The 23,927-nt window shown below is 37.1% G+C and overlaps 1 protein-coding gene across 2 annotated transcripts in view; it reads left to right on the top strand.

Moving 5' to 3' along the window:
* Positions 1-23,927, top strand: part of LOC149772611 (uncharacterized) — a 143,788-nt gene that overhangs the window by 23,140 nt on the left and 96,721 nt on the right. For both annotated transcript variants that reach the window (XM_089947579.1, XM_089947578.1), the window contains exons 4-6: positions 2,988-3,202; positions 16,232-16,317; positions 16,675-16,760. In XM_089947579.1, the coding sequence (XP_089803705.1) occupies positions 2,988-3,202; positions 16,232-16,317; positions 16,675-16,760 (387 nt within the window). The remainder of the gene's footprint in view (positions 1-2,987; positions 3,203-16,231; positions 16,318-16,674; positions 16,761-23,927) is intronic.

Below are 23,927 nucleotides of genomic sequence, written 5' to 3'. Positions count from 1 at the left end.
TACATTCTGACAGTAAGGTCTCTTACATTTGGTAGAAATTTACATTCTGACAGTAAGGTCTCTTAAATTTGGTAGAAATTTACATTCTGACAGTAAGGTCTCTTACATTTGGTAGAAATTTACATTCTAGCATCAAGACATTTTAATTTTATTTTAAATGATGATGATTGGCTGCACAGTATCACTATTACTGAATGAAGAAAACTGTTAAACTATATGCTTAAAAGAACTGCTGAATAAAATTTGTATCAAATTGTGATAGAAAGCATCCTGACTTTAAGGCCATTGAGATTTGTACAAATGATTATGTTGCTAAAAATCATTAAGCCTGTAATCAACTTCTTTTCAGTTACAATACAATTTTAGAGTAAGCATCCTGACATTAAGAGTTTTCAGTTTTATACAAACCATGATGATCATTATGAAATATATCCACCTTGACTGAAAAAAGGAAAGCCTTTAAAGGTAATCTCAAATACTGCTTAGAAGAGTTTGCCCAGATTTTACAAAAACATATTTGGCATAATGGCTTTCAATTTTCTTTGCGACTGGTGTTGATCATCTATGAACTATGGCCACTGTTGCTGAAGTAAATCTAAACAATACTTGAAATAGTTTTGGTCCTATGCTGCTAGACAGAATTATATCAAATTTGGCAGAAAGCATTCTAGCTTAAAGGCTTATAAATGTGTACACAGAATCCAGATTATGGTCAAATATGGCTTCTGTTACAACAATGAGAAGGACCTTTAAATGTCCGACAGTGTGATACTAAAATCCGTTCCATTTGATAGATACTGGCACATGGGTAATACCAGGCACACTATCCAAACCAAAATGCATCGTTGTGGTTAAGCTTGCCACAATTTTGCTGCAAACTTGTGTCATCAAAATAAGCAGTCCCTTCAATATTTGTTAGAATGTGCAAGTTTTTGTAAGCATGGTACCATCTCTGATAATGTTCTTGTCAGCAAGCTTGTGGTTTTTACAAGTAAGATGTTGCAAAAAAAGCAAGCTTGTAAAAACCACAAGCTTCTACATATAATGAATCACTTCCTCATAAAAGTGGGATGAAAAATATGTCTGTGTATGCATGCGTGTGTGTGTCCTGTTTCATGACATATTAGCACAGTAAGTTTAATATCCATCCTCACCAGAAAAAAGGCTTTTATCAGTACTTTAAATATAAGTAACACCATGCCTGTTGTTATTGCATAACTTTGTATTTTTGGGGAGAGAATAACCCAACTGAAAGATGGAAGTTTTTTACTTCCATTTTTGTAAACCAGAAACTTCTGGAACACTGGATCTGCCGTGTTTCTGGAGAAAATCAATTATATTGGGCATTCATATTGGTGCTCTTCATTATATTGTCAGTTGGCATGTTGTAATGCTCAACACTGCTGATATAATGATTAGCCATGACTTTGTGGGTCATGAAGTGAATCATATATTGTTAGTTGGCATGTTGTAATGCTCAACACTGCCGATATAATGATTAGCTACCACTTTGTGGGTCACAAAGTGAATCATATATTGTCAGTTGGCATGTTGTAATGCTCAACACTGCCAATATAATGATTAGCCACGACTTTGTGGGTCACGAAGTGAATCATAAATTGTCAGTTGACATGTTGTAATGCTCAACACTTCTGATATAATGATTAGCCACCACTTTGTGGGTCACGAAGTGAATCATAAATTGTCTTTGTGTGATATTTTTAACACTAGGATTATACTTTGATAAACCTTTATAAGTTTCTTTAAGCTGTCTTGGGAAATTTTTTAAACATTTGTTTCATAACTTGGTGTATGTTTTGTCATTTTAAATTGTCCTGTTACCCATTCTTGGGCCTGAAAGGTGTTTTGAGTTTGGTTGTTTTTTTAATTCTAAAACAATTTATAAGCAGCAGAGGAGATGTATTTTATTTTCATTTCCCTACTCTTGCATTTAATTTGCTGTCAACTGACTCAATGCCATTCACTTTGTCATCTTTATTGAGAATTGTGTTTTATACATGGTAAGCAAGTCACACATCACTTAGTTACTTGATCTATCATGCTCAAACTTTCATTTTTCCATGTTAGTTTTAGATTTCCTTCCTTAAATATTTCCTTATAATAAGCAACCTACTGATGTTTTGCTAATTCCCTTGTTATTCTCAAGCCTGGTGTACATGTTTTATTTCTTTATATGTCCTGGAAACTTAACATTGCTTCCTTAAACAGTGGCCTTGTTTCCCCTAGAGAGAATGCGCATGTGTGCTCTACAGTTTCTTCTTTTTCCTGAATGGAAACTCACCGAGTCCTCTCGAATGCTCCAGTTTCTCTGGGTTGGGATTTCCACCATGATCAGAATTGGTTGAGAAATCGGGGCTGGTTTCTGGCCAGAGTCTCCATTCACCCCTCCCCCAAACCCTACTCGTCCCTGTTTGCAGATATGTCCGATTCAGGGTGTAAAACTCAACATGAGCTGGAGGGACTGATTCTTCAGGTTTATGGTCTTGGGAGGAATCTGCCCCCATATCATCAATTTGGAAATGGGCAGTGTTCTTAGGCCTTCAGGGTTGCATCCAAAAAATAATGCGATGGTCTCATCCAACAATATGTTGTTGTTTGTATACCTCAATAAACAAGGAGGTACACAACATGCACCTTTTCTCAGCATGGAGGTTCATAACCTCATTAAATGGGCAGTTTTCAGAGGAATATTCCTCCAAGTGTGCTATGTTCCCAGCAGGAGGAATATATTGGCTGACAGTCTGTCATGGGATGGGAAGGTAGTCCTTACAGAATATCACTCTACCACTCCTTGCTCCATCTTTGATTAAAAAAAATTCCATGGTGGACTTGTTTACCATCAAGCTGAACAACAAGCTCAACCTTTACTTTTCCCCAGTCCCCAACCGTAGGGCCTGGGCAGTGGACACTGTCAGCCTGAAGTGGAATCATTAATTTTAATATTAATTCTTTTTGTGTCTTTTCAGAGGCCTAATACGTGATGACCAGTTTCTAAATTTGCGAGGCAGTAGGTCCAGCAAGGTATCGGGAACTTGCAATACATTCCTAACAACGAAAAAGCAGGAAGTCTGCATCCCAAACAATCCTAGAAGTGGTAGAATAATTACATTAGCTGTTGAGGAGATGAGAACATACATTGGTGAAATGATAGCAGTAGGTGCATTTGGAAATGTGTACAAAGGTATACGGAATATCTGGTACAGGAGTGAGTTTTGGGCATTGTTTTAGTTTTTTATTGTAAAAGTAAGTAAGCCTTAATTCTTACGTTTTCATTGTTACTAATTTTGGTATGTTTGTCCTGTAACACATATAATGGGGTACTGTACAAGCTTGAGCATGGTGGCAGCAAAACCCACAAAAAATTCAGTTTCAGGAGTAGGTAACATTTTTGTGGAAATATAAAACAACAGTCACATAGGAGAAAGTCATTTTTGTTGAAAAGTGAGACAAGTCACTCTTCTGGAAGCTACAGTGACAACAGTGGCAAAATAATCTTGTTGCTTTTATGTTTTGGTTACAGTTTTCATTTGTGATCATTATTTCACTACACTTTTGATGGATTCTGTTCATACGTATAACATCTAAGTTATGACACAATGACATTTCATTTTTGTGCCACATTATGTCAGTCTTTGACCTTTGTCTCACAGTCATGGCAACATGACATTTCATTTTTGTGCCACATTATGTCAGTCTTTGAACTTTGTCTCACAGTCATGGCAACATGACATTTCATTTTTGTGCCACATTATGTCAGTCTTTGAACTTTGTCTCACAGTCATGGCAAAATGACATTTCATATTTGTGCCACATTATGTCAGTCAACCTTTGCCTCACAGTCATGGCAAAATGACTTTTCATTTTTATGCCGCATTATGTCAGTCGGCCTTTGTCTCACAGTCATGGCAAAATGACATTTCATTTTTGTGCCACATTATGTCAGTCTTTGACCCTTGTCTCACAGTCATGGCAAAATGACATTTCATATTTGTGCCACATTATGTCAGTCGACCTTTGCCTCACAGTCATGGCAAAATGACTTTTCATTTTTATGCCGCATTATGTCAGTCAACCTTTGTCTCACAGTCACATATAGAGATGATGCATCTTATTGTTTGCATTTCCTTGAAACGTAATGGGTTTTTTGTCATATAACTTGGTTTATGTCATTAACAGGAACATTTCATTTGATGATGCAATACCTTACCCTTTTGACCTTAAAAACAAATTAAAACTTTTTCCACTGTTGCATAGTTTCAGCATAATACATTCTCTTCTGATCCTTATGATCAGTGTAATACAATTTTGACTGATCATTAGGATCAGTGTAATACAGTTTTGACTGATCATTAGGATCAGTGTAATACAGTTTTGACTGAGCCTTATGATCAGTGTAATACAGTTTTGACTGATCCTTAGGATCAGTGCAATACAGTTTTGACTTATCCTTAGGATCAGTGTAATACAGTTTTTACTGATCCTTAGGATCAGTGTAATACAGTTTTTACTGATCCTTAGGATCAATGCAATACAGTTTGGACTGATCCTTAGGATCAGTGCAATACAGTTTGGACTGATCCTGCTTTAATTTCACTGATTTGCATAATTTAGTATTACTCAGTCTGAGTGCATAAAGCACTCAGTTTCAATCATTTGGTCATATTTCAGCCATTCATAGTAATTTTGCAGCATCTCTGGTACTTTATCACAATCTTCTTAACCATATTTGCTAAAATGTTCCCTCTTGTCATGTTTCAATGCTGATTTAGTAAGTCATGATAACGTCCACATCTGTCCTATTTTCCTTTTATAATTCAGAAATCAGTGAATGTTCGTCTTTGGTTGTTTAATAAATGATATTGTTTGCTATACTTCTGCATTACTCATTTAATTATCCAACAATCATTTCTGATTATTCAAATTGTGATATTTATATTAATATCCTTATTTGGAGTCAAGTCATGTCAGCAAATATTGCCATTGACACATTGACATGTGCCTAATATTCATGATCATGATTTTGTATCATAAGTATTGAAATTAGTGCACAGATATTGGGTACCATATTAAATTATGCATTGAGCCAGGGTACTAGGTTAGATTATGCACTGATCCAGTGTACCAGTTTCAGATATGCATTCAGCTTGGGTATCAGGTTAGATTATACATTTAGCCAGGGTACCAGGCTAGATTATGGATTGAGCCAGAGTACCAGGTTAGATTATGCACTTAGCCAGGGTACCAGGTTAGATTATGAACTGAGCCAGGGTAACATTTTAAATTATGGATTGAGGCAGGGTACTAGGTTAGAATATGCATTAAGCCATGGTGCCAGGTTAAATTATGGATTTAGCCATGGTGCCAGGTTAGAATATGCATTGAGCCAGGGTGCCAGGCTAGATTATGGATTGAGCCAGGGTGCCAGGTTAGATTATTGCATTTAGCCAAGGTACCATGTTAAATTATGGATTGAGGCGGGTTACTAGGTTAAAATATGCATTAAGCCAGGGTGCCAGGTTAAATTATGGATTTAGCCAGGGTGCCAGGTTAGATTATGCACTGAGCCAGGTTGCCAGGTTAGATTATGCTTTGAGCCAGGGTTCCAGTTAGATTATGCACTGAGCTAAGGTACCAGGTTAGATTATGGATTGAGCCAGGGTGCCAGGTTAGATTATGCCTTGAGCCAGGGTACCAGGTTAGATCATGCATTGAGCCAGAGTAGCAGGTTAGATTATGCACTGAGCCAGGGTACCAGGTTAGGTTATGCACTGAGCCAGGTTGCCAGGTTAGATTATGCTTTGAGCCAGGGTTCCAGTTAGATTATGCACTGAGCCAGGATACCAGGTTATACTATGGATTGAGCCAGGGTACCAGGTTAGATTATGCACTGAGCCAGGGTACCAGGTTAGATTATGCACTGAGCCAGGGTACCAGGTTAGATTATAGATTGAGCCAGGATATGAGGTTAGATTATGCACTGAGCCAGGTTGCCAGGTTAGATTATGCTTTGAGCCAGGGTTCCGGTTAGACTATGCACTGAGCCAGGATACCAGGTTATATTATGGATTGAGCCAGGGTGCCAGGTTAGATTATGCACTGAGCCAGGGTACCAGGTTAGATTATGCACTGAGTCAGGGTACCAGGTTAGATTATGCATTGAGCCAGGGTGCCAGGTTAGATTATGCACTGAGCCAGAGTACCAGGTTAGATTATGCATTGACCCAGGGTACCAGGTTAGATTATGCATTTAGCCAGGGTACCAAGTTAATTTCCGCACTGAGCCAGGGTGCCAGGTTAGATTATGCACTGAGCCAGGGTGCCATGTTAGAGTGTGCATTGAGCCATGGTGCCAGGCTAGATCATGCACTGAGCCAGGGTATCAGGTTAGATTATGCACTGAGTCAGGGTACCAGGTTAGATTACGGATTGAGCAAGGGTGCCAGGTTAGATTACTCACTGAGCCAGAGTACCAGGTTAGACTCTGCATTGACCCAGGGTACCAGGTTAGATTATACATTTAGCCAGGATACCAAGTTAATTTCCGCACTGAGCCAGGGTACCAGGTTAGATTATGCACTGAGCCAGGGTACCATGTTAAAGTATGCATTGAGCCATGGTGCCAGGCTAGATCATGCACTGAGCCAGGGTATCAGGTTAGATTATGCACTGAGTCAGGGTACCAGGTTAGATTGTGGATTGAGCCAGGGTACCAGCTTAGATTATGCACTGAGCCAGCATGCAGGGTTAGATTAATTTTTGAGCCAGGGTTCCTGGTTAGATTCTGCATTGACCCAGGGTACCAAGTTAGATTATACATTTAGCCAGGGTACCAAGTTAATTTCCGCACTGAGCCAGGGTACCAGGTTAGATTATGCACTGAGCCAGGGTGCCATGTTAGAGTATTCATTGAGCCATGGTGCCAGGCTAGATCATGCACTGAGCCAGGGTATCAGGTTAGATTATGCACTGAGTCAGGGTACCAGGTTAGAATATGCATTGAGCCCGGGTGCCAGGTTAGATTATGCATTGAGCCAGGGTACCAGGTTAGATTATGGATTGAGCCATGGTGCCAGGTTAAATTATGCATTGAGCCAGCATACCAGGTTAGATTATGCACTGAGCCAGGTGCAAGGTTAAATTATGCATTGAGCCAGGGTTCTTGGTTAGATTATGCACTGAGCCAGGGTACCAGGTTAGAATATGGATTGAGCCAGTGTACCAGGTTAGATTATGGATTGAGCCAGCATACCAGGTTAGAATATGCATTGAGCCCAGGTGCCAGGTTAGATTATGCCTTGAGCCAGGGTACCAGGTTAGATTATGGATTGAGCCAGGGTACCATGTTAGATTATGGATTGAGCCAGCTTACCAGGTTAGATTATGCACTGAGCCAGGGCACCATGTTAGTTTATGGATTGAGCCAGGGTACCAGGTTAGAATATGCATTGAGCCCAGGTGCCAGGTTAGATTATGCCTTGAACCAGAGTACCAGGTTAGATTATGGATTGAACCTGGCCACCAGGTTAGATTATGGATTGAGCCAGCTTACCAGGTTAGATTATGCACTGAGCCAGCATGCAAGGTTAGATTAATTTTTGAGCCAGGGTTCCCAGTTAGATTATGCACTGGTCCATGGTACCTGGTTAGATTATGGATTGAGCCATGGTGCCAGGTTAAATTATGCATTGAGCCAGGGTACCAGGTTAGATTATGCACTGAACCAGATGCAAGGTTAGATTATGCATTGAGCCTGGGTTCTTGGTTAGATTACGCACTGAGCCAGGGTACCAGGTTAGAATATGGATTGAGCCAGGGTACCAGGTTAGATCATGGGTTGAGCCAGGATACCAGGTTAGAATATGCATTGAGCCCAGGTGCCAGGTTAGATTATGCCTTGAGCCAGGGTACCAGGTTAGATTATGGTTTGAGCCAGGGTGCCAGGTTAGATTATGGATTGAGCCAGCTTACCAGGTTAGAGTATGCACTGAGCCAAGGTGCAAGGTTAGATTATGCATTGAGCCAGGGTTCCCAGTTAGATTATGCACTGAGCCGTGGTACCAGGTTAGATTATGGATTGAGCCAGGGTACCAGGTTAGATTATGCACTGAGCCAGGGCACCAAGTTAGATTATGGATTGAGCCAGGATACCAGGTTAGAATATGCACTGAGCCTGGGTAACAGGTTACATTATGCATTGAGCCAGGGTACCAGGTTAGATTATGGATTGAGCCATGGTGCCAGGTTAGATTATGCATTGAGCCAGGGTACCAGGTTAGATTATGCACTGAGCCAGTGTGCAAGGTTAGATTATGCATTGAGCCAGGTTCTTGGTTAGATTATGCACTGAGCCAGGGTACCAGGTTAGATTATGGATTGAGCCAGGGTACCAGGTTAGATTATGGATTGAGCGAGGGTACCAGGTTAGAATATGCATTGAGCCAGGGTACCAGGTTCAAGGATGCCTTTAGCCAGGGTACCAGGTTAGAATATGCATTCAGCCAGTGTACCAGGTTAGAATATGCATTCAGCCAGTTTACCAGGTTAGAATATGCATTGAGCCACTGTCACTGGGTACCAGGTTAGATAAGCATTGAGCTAGGGTACCAGGCTAGAATATGCATTTAGCTGGGATACCAGGTTAGATTAAGTATTTAGTCAGGGTATTGGGTTAGAATATGCATTAAGTAAGGGTACCAGGTTAGATTACGCACTGAGCCAGGTTACTAGGTTACATTATATTCATTTTGAATGTTTTGATGATTAGTACATCTTAATCACTTGATGCATGCTTGGAGGAACAAATGACCATTTCTTTTGCAGGTATTCATTGCATCTTGACACATCCAGTGTATTGTCTGGGCATTTACTCAGTTAGGACAATACAAGAATCAGATCACCTTGAAAAGGAATGCCACCAAGTGTTTTATTACATACATCTTACACAAGATCTCTTGTCAGCCATTTTCTGTTATTGTTTTTTCTTCCTTAGGATGTTTTGGAAATATTCCTGGAAGATTATCACTAAAAGATTTGTGTACTTGAGCCTAAATGATATTGGTGATGATCTGACCAGCAACATGGTCACTGTCATGGTCATATAAAAATTCTTGTTACAGCTGATTGTGTTACTCAGATGGTGGTATGGTCATAGGGCTTTCACTTTACCCTTTTTACAGTTTATATGGGAATCTGAACTCAAAGAATAGCCACTGTGGCAGCCATGTAAAACTGTTGGTGTAGCTTCTCTTCCAAAGTTGATGGTGCTACTGACATAACTGTAAAATATGTTTTTTGATATACTTTGAACTTTATTTGTAAATTTTCAAAAGATATTAATGCATATACTAATAATTTGTTTCTAGAACTGTAGTGTAATTTGTACTGTTAAAAATTAATTTCATAGGCAGCAGTTTCTACAAGCTTTCAGCACATGGTTTTCATAAATATGATCAAAAACAACTGTCAGCCCAAGTTGGTAAAAGATTATATCTGTTATGTTTGCTATCTTTGTTTCATACTTGAGTTATACTCTCAGCAAACAACTTTGTACTGATTGCTCTTTCTGCCTAGTACTGAAAAAAATCCCTGTAGTATTAACTTTAAAATAGCTTTTTCTTCCAGAAGATGCAATTGATGTCTTGAAGGTTTTCGGTTAACAAATTAATGCAATATATATTTGGTCCTGAATAAAAAGTGATGCAGATCTTACTTACATTAATGTACCCATTTTGAAAATCTTCTTTTTGCTATTCTAACCAATTTTTATTAATGATAATACTGAAACAGTGATAACTGACATGAGGTTTTCAACAAAACAATGATAAATACTGACATGGAGTTTTCACCAAAACAATGATAACTGACAATGGGTTTTCAACAAAACAATGATAAATACTGACATGGAGTTTTCACCAAAACAATGATAACTGACAATGGGTTTTCAACAAAACAATGATAAATGCTGACATGGAGTTTTCAGCAAAACAATGATAAATACTGACATGGAGTTTTCACCAAAACAATGATAAATGCTGACATGGAGTTTTCACCAAAACAATGATAAATACTGACATGGAGTTTTCACCAAAACAATGATAAATACTGACATGGGGTTTTGACCCATGTAATCATTACAAAAAAGGTAACTGCTTCTGTATTCAGATTATTTCAATGACTGCTTTAAGTAACCACTATAAGAAATATAGAGCAACCTTTCTGATGCACTTATACTCATTAAGTCATTAAGTTCTGTATGGGCTCTGTTATAGGGTCAGATCCATATCCTTCATCACTGATCATGTGTTCTCACTTTGTAATACTTAAGTAAATCCATTCATGTATTGTTTATGAATCACTTAGTACTGTTCTCCCTTTGTAATACTTAAGTAAATCCATTCATTTATTGTTTATGAATCACTTAGTCATGTGTTCTCACTTTGTAATACTTAAGTAAATCCATTCATTTATTGCTTATGAATCACTTAGTGATGTGTTCTCACTTTGTAATACTTAAGTAAATCCATTCATTTATTGTTTATGAATCACTTAGTGATGTGTTCTCACTTTGTAATGCTTAAGTAAATCCATTCATTTATTGTTTATGAATCACTTAGTGATGTGTTCTCACTTTGTAATACTTAAGTAAATCCATTCATTTATTGTTTATGAATCACTTAGTGAAGCTTCCTTTTGAGAACCTTAGTCCTTAAACAGTCTTCCATCTTTCCTTAGTATCAGTGACATCCATGCTTTGTCAGTGGATACGGGTTGATTCAATCTCTGTTCTCATTGCCAAGTTGGGTTTTATGCAAAAAGCAGCTACTGTTCCTGTTGAAATCTGCAGTGAGTTATATCTGTGCTTTGGATAATCAGGATATACACTTTTGCTTGCTAATTAGAACCATCTTGTTTTCTCTCTGATAGGTACATCCAATATTTTGATAGTCACCATCTTGAGGTTGAATATTCAGATTATTAGGGTAGATTATTAGTCTCTCACTGAAACAGATCTATCTATATACATGTACCATGAAAATCAATGTTGCACGTCAAGTCAGGACTTTTACTGCATATTGGACCTATCCGAATCTTTGTTCTTTGCATTATGTCATGTAAGATGCATTCTGGTGGTCTCATGCCACCTTATCATTATCTTATATTTCATCACTGTCACAGCCAGAGAGTCTGGAATGAATGCATTAGGTCCAGCTGTATTAACTCACAAAGTTATCAAGTCATCCTCCAGTCTGGTGGGAGGGGGTAAGTTCATTTTTACATTTTATCATGAGGGTCATCAGAACATCCCACTGTATCAGGTCAGTAAAGAATGTAATAATAGCAGATAATGTACTACTACTATTAAAAAGCAGTATTGGGGTATGGGCTGTGTGTGGTAAAAACTATTTGCAAGACTTCCCTGCCGTTATTAACTTAGTTCACTCTTCCCCACTATTTTGTCTAGCTAATATGTTATCAAAGAGAACATTATAGGACTGCAGAGTGATTATAATATGGTATGTTGTTTGTTTTTAAGATGTATTTAGTTGTAATGCCTATCTATATATATATATATATACATACATTGTAGTTGACTAATCAGATGTTTAATGTCACTAAGCTGTGCAGCAGTGGTGCATGTTTAGCACTGTTGCATTGCAGATGTGTTGCTTTCAGGTAGTTGCATACATCTGTTTATCATCATCAGTGTATCAGTGCAATATATGTAAATCAACCTACATCTTAAACTTGTCAGCATAGTATATTAGTGTTGTGCTCTGTGTCTGTCTGTCTGTCTCTCTCTTTCTCTCTCTCACTATTGTTGATGTTCTTAAGATAGTTGTACAACTTTACTTATTGTGGTAGGAAGAGGGGGAGGTCACCTGTGGTTTAATGTGTTCTTGCTGGCACATGCAGGCTACGCTCATCAGGGCTGCATATATGAAGCAGCCATCAACATTGATGTGATAGACGGTCGGGGGGTCACCTGCGGTTTGATGTGTTCTTGCTGGCATGACGTTCAGTCTACGTGGCAGCATGCTACAGTTATTGATCAACCTACCCACCCCCACCTGAGTCAAGTATTCAGTGAGAGGTTAAAACCGTCAAGAAGAAAAGTAAAGAATACTGATGGAGTGGGCAGTAGTCATGGAGAATCGCAGGCCAGAGAAAAGCAGCACGGACCTGCATGGAAACCTCCCTGCCCTACCTTGGGAGGTAACCATTCAGTGAGCAAAAGGCACCACCTGGTGACTATAATAGGGAAGATAACAAGCTGGCTTTCCAGAGAGTGGTTAACACATTATTGGTTGATAGGTATCGTTCATTATAGTCAAAATTGGGCAGGATTCAGGGAAAAGGATGACAATCTTGTCAGGTCATTTTCTTTCCATTCTGTTTCTGGGCATGCTAGTTCCAACTGCAATACATACAGAAATGTGTGTGAGGATCAGGAAAACCATGCTTTTGACAGTGGCAGTGCTATAATCAAACCATCACAGACCATTATGATGCCAATGCACCCCACCATATGACCTTGTTGATCTTAGGTATTATTAAAAAAAATGAATTCCCTTTCTCTTGGTGTATGATTGATGGGTGTAATTTGGTTTATGATATATATAGCATGACCTTACAATAGATGTGCACCTATTATAAAACTACTAGCTCCACTTGCTTATTTTCACTTCCTGGACTTAAGAGGTAAATTGTTAATTTTAAAGAACCAATAACTTTTTCTGACATTATGTATTTGTCAATCCATTCATTGCAGTTTCAGAAACTGGCACTGTCTAGTCTGGCAAAGTTTGTTTTCCTTATTTCAATAATGGCTAAAGATAGTGTAAAATTTACATCAATTCAGAATGGCTTTTGTTGAGAATATGGGAGCAGTCATTTTGGTTAGCTGTGTGCTTAGATCATTTACAATTTCTATACGTATAATATCTAATGAACTTTCAGCCACAGTGCAAGAAAGTAGCAGAGATTACGCAAATATCTCTCCATTGTGCATGTTGCAAATGCAAACAACTTCACCTTATACCTGTCACTCTCAGAAGTTGTAATATCTGTAGAGCACCACCTTAAGTTGCAATACACTCGCAAAAAGAATTACGGAAAGTCATCTGAAATCTGTTCCATTTGCTGGAACCTGCAATCTATGACTCTGTTTGTGTGTGACAATTTGTGTGAACTGCTAATAGCAGATATGTGCATGAATAATGTTTGAGTGTCAGCGGGTAGTCAAAAATGGGTGCCTTTATATACAAGGTCCTGTCTTTGAGTGGGGTTGGAGTTTTTGGAGTAGTGACCAGAGCAAAACAGCACAAAAACTTGTCTTAAGATGCTATGACTGTCTTACAAAATGTAACAGAAAGAAAGTGAAAACAATTTATTTATCTAAAATATGAAATGAAAATTAAAAAGACACGTTATTGTGAATTCAGTCTCAAATAATGTCTGATTACAGTGTCCAAGAATATAGAATGTTCCAAATGAATTATAATAGTCTTGAATGTCCTGCTATGCCAATATTCTTGAATGTCCTGAAATGCCAATATTCTTGAATGTCCTGCTATGCCAATATTCTTGAATGTCCCGATATGCCAATAGTCTTGAATGTCCCGATATGCCAATAGTCATGAATGTCCAGAAATGCCAATATTCTTGAATGTCCCGATATGCCAATAGTCTTGAATGTCCCGATATGCCAGTAGTCTTGAAAGTCCTGAAATGCCAATATTCTTGAATGTTCCGATATGCCAATATTCTTGAATGTCCCGATATGCCAATAGTCTGGAATGTCCTGATATGCCAATATTCTTGAATGTCCCGATATGCCAATAGTCTTGAATGTCCTAATGTTCCGGTGGCCTAGAATGTCTTGATGTATCAGTGAGATGTAATTCAAAATGTCTTTGAAATAGTTCACAAATAATCACAAAGTAGAGTTTTAGTCCAACATGTCAATGAGGATTTTGTAATTCCAATGAATTTAAGTACACATTTCCTCTCAAATTATATCTGAACACAACTGTAAGCATAATAAATTTACATAGACTGATCATAAGACAGGAATGAGTAATTTTGTTTACCAAACCTCATATATATCCTCACTTGACCTGCAACACTACAGTAACAGTATTTTAGGGAAAACTAATGAAACATTCCACTAACTCTTGAACTCAGCATCATGACAAAAGTCAGGTAACCATAAATGCCATGAACATAGGTAAGCAAAAACTTAGTTTACAACTTACAAACATGACAGAAGTTAAGTACTCAAAATGTCTACCTCAGTCATGAACAAAAAGTCAAGCACACAAAATATGCATACAGTATACCAATTCTTGGTGGACCCAGACCCATGGAGAGTTGCGGCCAAATCGCTAGGTCACCTAAGTCAAAAGCATCAATTTATATTTCTGACGTGCATTTAGTACTTACTTCATTAAAATCAAACCGTATTTCCTTTCCTATGTCAAAGCCATCCAATTTTCAGAACTGGAGCCCATTAATTCTGTGTAACATTTCTATTCTGCAAAAATGAAAAAAGGATAAGAACTTACAGTTTCAAGAATCAAATCCAAAAATAATCTAAGAATAATCCACAAATTTAATTGCAAAGTCCTAGTAATAAATGTCCTAATAATTTCAAGTTCAAATCCTGATGGAAAATCCAAGATGGATGATGATGTATGCTATAGCCAGTACTGTGCTTATCTTCAGTTCCTTGTAGAAATACCAATAATGGCACTCCGGTATTGGAAATCCAAATTAAATTTGTAAGCAATGTCTTTCCTAAATTTCTGTGAGAGCACTCCTCCAAATATTTCCAGAGAAGAAAGAATTAATCCTTTTGAAATCCAAATGATCTGAAGATAATGAACTCAAAATCTGGCAACAACAAATTAACATGACGTCAGTGTGATAACCCCAAAACTGAGAAATCTCTCTCAAACCAAAAGTTATATTGTATTATAAGACACAGTTTCGAAATTCCCCAATTTGCAATATCAGAAGTGGGGTAACGTGATCATGTTTATATAATGTACACAGAATATGTCCTTGATTAGACCAATCATTTTCTCTAAGAATTAAAATAATAAAAAAAAAGTTGTTTACATCTTAAATGTAATCCCATCATGACCTTGGAAACAACCAATCATGTTAAAACAAAACAGAACTTTGTTTACTAATTTTGGATCCAGGTCAGATTTAGATCAACACCTGGTGTTTATGAAAAGAATGATTCAGGTCAACCAATTGTCTGGAAAAATATCATCTCCATTGAATAAATTTACATTATAATAGCGTATAAGAGAATAGAAAATTTAAAACTGACAAATAATTAAATTCAAATAAATATATATTAAATCAGATATACATAAAAAAAAATTATATCACTTTGGTTCCATTTTCAAAGCCCAATACTTTACATTTTCATAGCACTTTGGTTCCATTCTCAAAGCCCAATACTTTACATTTTCATAGCACTTTGGTTCCATTCTCAAAGCCCAATACTTTACATTTTCATAGCATTTGGTTCCATTCTCAAAGCCCAATACTTTACATTTTCATAGCACTTTGGTTCCATTCTCAAAGCCGAATACTTGACATTTTCATAGCACTTTGGTTCCATTCTCAAAGCCCAATACTTTACATTTTCTTAGCACTTTGGTTCCATTCTCAAAGCCCAATACTTTACATTTTCTTAGCACTTTGGTTCCATTTTCAAAGCCCAATAGTTTACATTTTCTTAGCACTTTGGTTCCATTCTCAAAGCCCAATACTTTACATTTTCTTAGCACTTTGGTTCCATTCTCAAAGCCCAATACTTTACATTTTCATAGCACTTTGGTTCCATTTTCAAAGCCCAATAGTTTACATTTTCTTAGCACTTTGGTTCCATTCTCAAAGCCCAATACTTTACATTTTCTTAGCACTTTCCCTTACGGTTCATGACTTTAAAGAACTTTAAAGACATTTGAGATTAAAGGGAGGTAACTTATTATAAATTTTGTACATCATCACTATGACCTGTTTTATGTACCATAATGAAGCTCTAGTCTTCATGATCAAGGTCACAATTCAGTATTTTAATTTTTCTGTCTCACTTTCCTTTTACTTTATAATTCCATATCATTTTGAGATTAATGGACAGTGACCTCACCATGGACTAGTACTCACTGCATTTGCTTGTTTTGTTTTGAAGCTAAGAAGCTCAAGAAGGTTGCGCAAAAGTTTGCTATTAAAGAAATCAAATTTACAGATGAACTTAGCTGGAAATCATATGAAAAGGTGAGTAATTAAAATGTGTTATTACCATGAATCTGGTATAATAACATTTTGGCTGACATGACTCATCACTTTACAAAGTAGATCATGGATACACAAGCCTTTCATTTTTCAATGCAGACCATGAACATTTTAATGGAATTTGGTATTTATTTCAGTAGTTGATGCCTGAAGGTGATCCTGATATGTGAGGCTGATTATTTGAACATTATATTCTTTTCTGCAATATATTTGTTCATAAAAAAGAGAATATAAATTACTGGTTTTATTATGGAAATAGGAAGATTATTATTAATGAGAGTTTGTGCATTCTGTTTGCAGCCTTTAAATTTTTATATTATTCAAAAATATTTATTTTAGGAAATTCATAGTGGAAGGATCGTTAACCCATTTATCAACCCAATCATTGCTCGTGCTGAAAACCCACCATCTAATTCTGAAGCTGGGTAAGTTGCTTTCCATGTTTTTACTAAAGGAATGGACATTTGAACATTGTCATCATTCTCCTGTTTCTAAATCTCAGACGATTCATTGCAGTTGTGTGTGCACACTGTAACTATAAAGCAGTTTAACAGAGAAGGAATACAACTTTATTGGTATCATAAATCAAAGCCCTTATGTCACTAGTAGGTTTATGAATCATATTTCCATATTTTATCTGTGTAATACCTGTTATATTATTAAAAATATATTGTTGTGTTAGTAAATCATCAGAAATTGGGTGTATTCTGTTTCACTATTTATTAAGCTTTAGATTAAAGAGAGAACTATTCCTTTAAAACAAGCCTATCTGTTTATTATCAAAAACCTCAACGGTTAAAGGCACAGCAGAAGAAAGAAATAAAAATTATGCAAAGTAACATTAATTCTTTATCACATATGTGGACCAATCATTGTGGATGGCTTTTTCACATTGTGGATGGCTTTATCACATATATTGACCAATCATTGTGGATGGCTTTATCACATTGTGGATGGCTTTATCACATATATTGACCAATCACTGTGTATGGCTTTATCACTTTGTGGATGGCTTTATCACATATCTGGACCAATCATTGTGGATGGCTTTATCACATTGTGGATGGCTTTATCACATATATTGACCAATCACTGTAGATGGCTTTATCACATTGTGGATGGTTTTATCACATATCTAGACCAATCATTGTGAATGGCTTTATCACATATCTAGACCAATCATTGTGGATGGCTTTATCACATATATAGACCAATCATTGTTGATGGCTTGTACTTGGAGTAAGAATAAGTCGATTGATGACATGGTAAACAGATTCAAGGTCAGTGTAACTGATTTTCAAAAGATTAATTGTTTCTGCACAATAATTCCAGTTCTTTGCCATTAACATTTATTAAGAATTGTTTTTTTTTTTTGTTGGACTATGGAAGAAACTATTTGATTTTAAGTTCAAAAGATCCATGGTAAAGGTCATTATGATTTTAAGGAAAAAGATAGTTTATGCACTAAATGACATTCTACAATTATGTTTTTTTTTTCTTTTCTAGATTGTGTGAATGATTTGGATATGTAAGATGGGTAAAAAAAATCAGATGTTTTACTGGTCATTTTTAAGTCAGTGGTGAAGTCACTATGACTACATTTTAATTTTTTTATATGCTCACTTGTTATCAGATCTCACACACACACACACACACACACACACATATATATATATATATATATATATATATATATATATATATATATATATATATGTGTGTGTGTGTGTCTGTCAGAACCACTCCGGCTGCTCTGTGGTTAGAGTATCTGCCTCGGATGCGGTAGGTCATGGGTTCGATCCTGGCCGAGTCATAACAGAGACTTACAAAATGGTACTAACAAGTGCCTCGCTTGGTGCTCAGTATTAACAGGTTAGTGTCAGGATAATGTGACTGGGTGGGACATCATGCTATATGTCTGCGGCATGATGTCCCAGTGCTAGACATCACTATAAACTGCCAAACTGTAGATATTGTAGTGATAGGACTGTCAAATTGTTAGAGCTGTGTTAAAAAGTCCAAGTCACACACACAAACACACACACACACACACACACACACACACTGTCAGCTGTTGTCCCTGTATGTATGTATATGCTTGATTTTACTTTTCTGCATGTCAGCTTTGGTTCTGCAGAATGTAACTTGGCCAGACATTGTGGATAGCTCACATGTTGAGTAAGGAAGAAGCCAGTTGATTTGGAATGAACAGGTCAAAGCTCTGGATCACTGTGAGATAAAGAAGAATGTTGTTTCTGTACTATTACAATTGTTCTACAGAAAATACCTGAACCAGTTTTAATGAAAGAATGAAAATGGACTGTTTGCCATAACAGTAGACTTACATCAAAATATCTTGACCAAATATTTTGTTGATAGTTTTTATTTGATGTAAAATAGTAGCCTATGAATGTTGGGGTTTAAATGTTAAGGTCAATCTAACTGAAACAATAAAAATGATTTTTGCATAATAACATTAATTCTGCATTACAGAACTGAACCAGATGTTATGTATGGCTTGCACTTGGGGTACAATTGAATACTATCGAAAAGAGTTATATAAAGTTAGAAGTCAAGGTCACTGTGACAGAAAGAAGAAAAATGTTTTCACCATGAAAGCATTAATTCTACATCATGCATAAGGAACATTTTGTCCCATAGTCATACATATGTTTAGAGTGTCATCAAAATATACTTGGACGAAACTATATGGATAGCTTGTGCTTGGGGTTAAACGGAAGACTATAGATTTTGGTTGTAATATGGTCAGATGTCAAGGTCACAAAGAAAGAAGACAATCAAATAATTTGCAAAGAAATTAAATGCTCCACCATGTACAGAAATGGAACTTATCCAGTTTAGTCGGAAAATGTTTTCTTTTAATGCAGACTGATTTTCCCTTTTTTGTTAAAATTTCAGCGGACTGTTCCCATTTCATAAAATATGAATATTTTTTACTTGGATATAATTTGAATTGGAAAGAAAGTAAAAAGCACCAAGACACCATTCAAGGCGACTGGGATTTTTCGTGGTTTCTTTATTTCTTTGTTCATTTTGTTACTGGTTCAGCTATAACTATATAATACACAAATTAGGGGCACTTGTATTAGTACTAATTCATTTGACTAACGTCTTGCATTAGTCCAGATCTTTTGGAATAATTTCATGCTTTCCATGGAACTTAAATTTGTTGAATGAGGAAAATATATGTACATCACCAAATTTGACTAGTATGGCCCCCCTAACAAGTATGTGTTTCTGGTCAGCTGACTCTCTCTATTTTTCATTGCCGACCATAGCATTTTCTTCCCCCAGGGTAAAATAATATATGTACGGATTTTTTTAAGTTCTTGAAATTGATTTGTGTATTTTATTGAGCCAGTTTTGCCCAGTACTTGAAGCATTGAGGACATTATTTACGCTAATCACTCTAATATATAACATTAGAAAAAATATGCACCTTTATTTTAAAACAGGTCAGTAGGAAACACACATATTTTTATTGGCCTAATTATAAAACTTATTTCAAAAGGAGCTGTTTAAACCAAAGGATAGAAATACTTTTTTTTCTGGAATATATTTGGAAATTGGAGAATGCATATAAACTGGCTTGGAAAATGTTTGATCATTATTTTTGAGGCTGGTTCCATTGCATTCAGCACCTTACATTCACCAATCATTTTAGTTGAATTACCTACATGTTAGAAAAGGATGAAAAACATTGGTCCTTCACCAGAATATTGTGGATAGCTTTCCCTTAGAATAAAAAAATCTAAATTCTTGGTTATAAATATTAATGTCATGGTAAAGAGCCTAATAAGTTTACTTCAAGACTATATACCTTGGCGAGTGGTCAAGGTCATTATGGTCAAGGTCATTAAGAGCTGTTCATCTCCAGATTTAACAATGCTATGCTAGAGCCTACATAGGGGACTATTACTGTTACAGGGGTCTGTGTATAGAGCCTACATAGGGGACTATTACTATTACAGGTGTCTGTGTATAGAGCCTACATAGGGGACTATTACTGTTACAGGGTTCTGTGTATAGAGCCTACCTAGGGGACTATTACTGTTGTAGGGGTCTGTGTATAGTGCCTACCTAGGGGGCTATTACTGTTACAGGGGTCTGTGTATAGGGCCTACCTAGGGGACTATTACTGTTACAGGGGTCTGTGTATAGAGCCTACCTATGGGACTATTACTGTTACAGGTGTCTGTGTATAGTGCCCACATACGGGGCGATTACTGTTACAGGTGTCTGTGTATAGCGCCTACGTAGGGGACTATTACTGTTACAGGGGTCTGTGTATAGTGCCTACCTAGGGGACTATTACTGTTACAGGTGTCTGTGTATAGCGCCTACATAGGGGATGATTACTGTTACAGTTGTCTGTGTATAGTGCCTACATAGGGGACTATTACTGTTACAGGGGTCTGTGTATAGGGCCTACATAGGGGACTATTACTGTTACAGGGGTCTGTGTATAGCGCCTACCTAGGGGATGATTGCTGTTACAGGGGTCTGTGTATAGAGCCTACAAAGGGGATGATTACTGTTAGAGGTGTCTGTGTATAGCGCCTACATAGGGGACTATTACTGTTACAGGGGTCTGTGTATAGATCCTACCTAGGGGCCTATTACTGTTACAGGTGTTTGTGTATAGAGCCTACATAAGGGACGATTACTGTTACAATTGTCTGTGCATAGCACCTACACAGGGGACTATTACTGTTACAGGGGTCTGTGTATAGTGCCTACATAGGGGACTATTACTGTTACAGGGATCTAATTATAGCGCCTATCTAGGGGACGATTACTGTTACAGGGGTCTGTGTATAGACCCTACATAGGGGACTATTACTGTTACAGGGGTCTGTGTATAGCGCCTACATAAGGGACTATTACTGTTACAGGGGTCTGTGTATAGGGCCTACGTAGGGGACTATTACTGTTACAGAGGTCTATGGATAGGGCCTACCTTGGGAACTATTGCTGTTGTAGGGGTCTGTGTATAGCGCCTACGTAGGGGACTATTACTGTTACAGGGATCTGTGTATAGAGCCTATGTAGGGGACTATTACTGTTACAGGGATCTGTGTATAGAGCCTACATAGGGGACTATTAATGTTACAGGGATCTGTGTACAGAGCCTACATAGGGAACGATTACTGTTACAGGGGTCTGTGTATAGAGCCTACATAGGAGACTATTACTGTTACAGGGGTCTATGTATAGAGCCTACCTAGGGAACGGTTACTGTTACAGGGGTCTGTGTATAGAGCCTACATAGGGGACTATTACTGTTACAGGGATCTGTGTATAGAGCCTACATAGGGGACTATTACTGTTATAGGGATCTGTGTATAGAGCCTACATAGGTGACTATTAATGTTACAGGGGACTGTGTATAGTGCCTACCTAGGGAACGATTACTGTTACAGGGGTCTGTGTATAGAGCCTACCTAGGGAACGATTACTGTTACAGGGGTCTCTGTATAGAGCCTTCATAGGAGACTATTACTGTTGCAGGGGTCTGTGTTTAGTGCCTACGTAGGGAACTATTACTGTTACAGGGGTCTGTGTATAGAGCCTACCTAGGGGACTATTACTGTTACAAGGGTCTGTGTATAGAGCCTACATAGGAGACTATTACTGTTACAGGAATTTAAAGTGCCTACGTAGGGAACTATTACTGTTACAGGGGTCTGTGTATAGAGCCTACCCAGGGGACTATTACTGTTACAGGGGTCTGTGTATAGAGCCTACATAGGGGACTATTACTGTTATAGGGGTCTGTGTTTAGTGTATGTGAATATTGTACAATTGTGTTTGCTGTTTTGTGGACAAATTGCCTTGTTTATAGTAACAGTGGTAGATAATATGATTCAGATTGTTCTGAGCAAAACTATCTGTTCATTCATCCCACATTATTTAGACAGCACTATAATAAATTTGTTTGCTATTTGTGGGTGTTACTGGAATATAAATGTTCTCATATGGTAACTTTTATTACTTTTACAGTTCTTTTCTTAAAGAATATATTCCTTTGAATGAATTTACCTAGTTGTATCATTGGAATAAAATGGACTTACCTAATCCTAGCAATGGAATGAAACTGACTCACACACATATAGCAGCAGGGAGGACGAACAGACCAAGGGCATTTTCCAAAATAAAGGCTTCTACGAAAACTTTGTTCAAAGAAGGGCTGATTTCCCAAATAAAAGGCTTCAACGAGCTATTAATTTTGCTCCTAATATTGTATGTAACCAACTATAGGTCGGGCCCTCCCTGCTGATATAGTAGTTTTATTTTTTTGTTAAAATATTCTGTGGTCAGAAAATATTTTATTTGTTTTTATTGTTTGTTAAAATATTCTGTCTAGACCAACTCGATATCTTGTTCGAGGATCACATAAATTTATGGTTACAAATCCATAAGGAATAGCTTGAGCGCGGCTGAAAAAGTTTCTGAATTTATTTATGTCCATGTCGCCGCTGCACCAAGTTTGATGAATATTTCTCAGCGTATGCGTATCCACACCGTTAAAAACAACTAAAATATTACAGTTATCTCTAATTACTTTTGGTATTTGTGTATACCGTTGAGTTACATAAATAACGTCGGTATTTTTATGCCGGCCACGGGAAAATATTCTTGCAGGATTCGCCTGTTTATCCAACATTTTATCATTGTAAACTACTAAATTATTAATTGATCCATCTAGGGAATAAACCGAAGGGGCTTCTTCGATATCGGTAATAAAATCGATGACATCATTACCATCATTTATCAACGCAGCATTCTCATTAAATTCTTTTAGTATCTGATAACATCGCTGATCATCAACAGACGGTCCAACCAGATATAATTTGTCCCATTTTAACCATCTCATTATCAAATTTAAAAACAACTGAGTTTTACCAGACCCCGATGGGCCGATTATTATCATTCTAATTGAATTCGGTAACACAGCATGATGTTTAACCGGGATTGATTTTTTTATGGCCGAAAAATCAATTACATTCATGATATAAGTTATAATATGGATTTATGTTGTGCAAAATGTAAAACACGTACACCAACAAAAGATCTAACCATGGTTGTCACACACAACAATAGATCGGCTGTTGCTGGTACATATACAAAATGTGGTACAAAAAAAATTTAGATTTGCCTCATCACGTCAGATTCCAGTAAAAGTAAAAATAATTATAAAAAAAGAAAATCCACGGAGGTGACATTGCAGCAAAGTTAGCGTCGGTCCCAGGATTTTTTTTATCTAAATATCGCGGAGAAAAACATCTGTCAGGATATAGTTATTGTGGACCAGGAACTCGACTTGATATTAGATTAAATAATCAGGATCAACCAAATCCTGGTGAGGATCCGATAAATGCAATTGATCAGGCTTGTTTAGCTCATGATATAGCTTATCGAAGTAAAGATTTGCAACAGCGGCATCTTGCTGATGTAAAATTAATTCACACACTAAATTCTATAAAAAATAAATCTCTTAAAGAAAAATTAGCTAGTTGGATAATTAATACTGCGATGAAAGGCAAATTAGTTTTAGGTGCTGGTATTTA

Source organism: Sinohyriopsis cumingii, unplaced genomic scaffold (genome assembly GCF_028554795.1).
Source record: "Sinohyriopsis cumingii isolate HCF-2022 unplaced genomic scaffold, ASM2855479v2 utg001339l, whole genome shotgun sequence".
In the NCBI taxonomy this organism is placed as follows: domain Eukaryota; kingdom Metazoa; phylum Mollusca; class Bivalvia; order Unionida; family Unionidae; genus Sinohyriopsis; species Sinohyriopsis cumingii.
The sequence above is the reverse complement of the archived record's forward strand: the minus strand, read 5'-3'. Positions and strand labels throughout refer to the sequence as shown.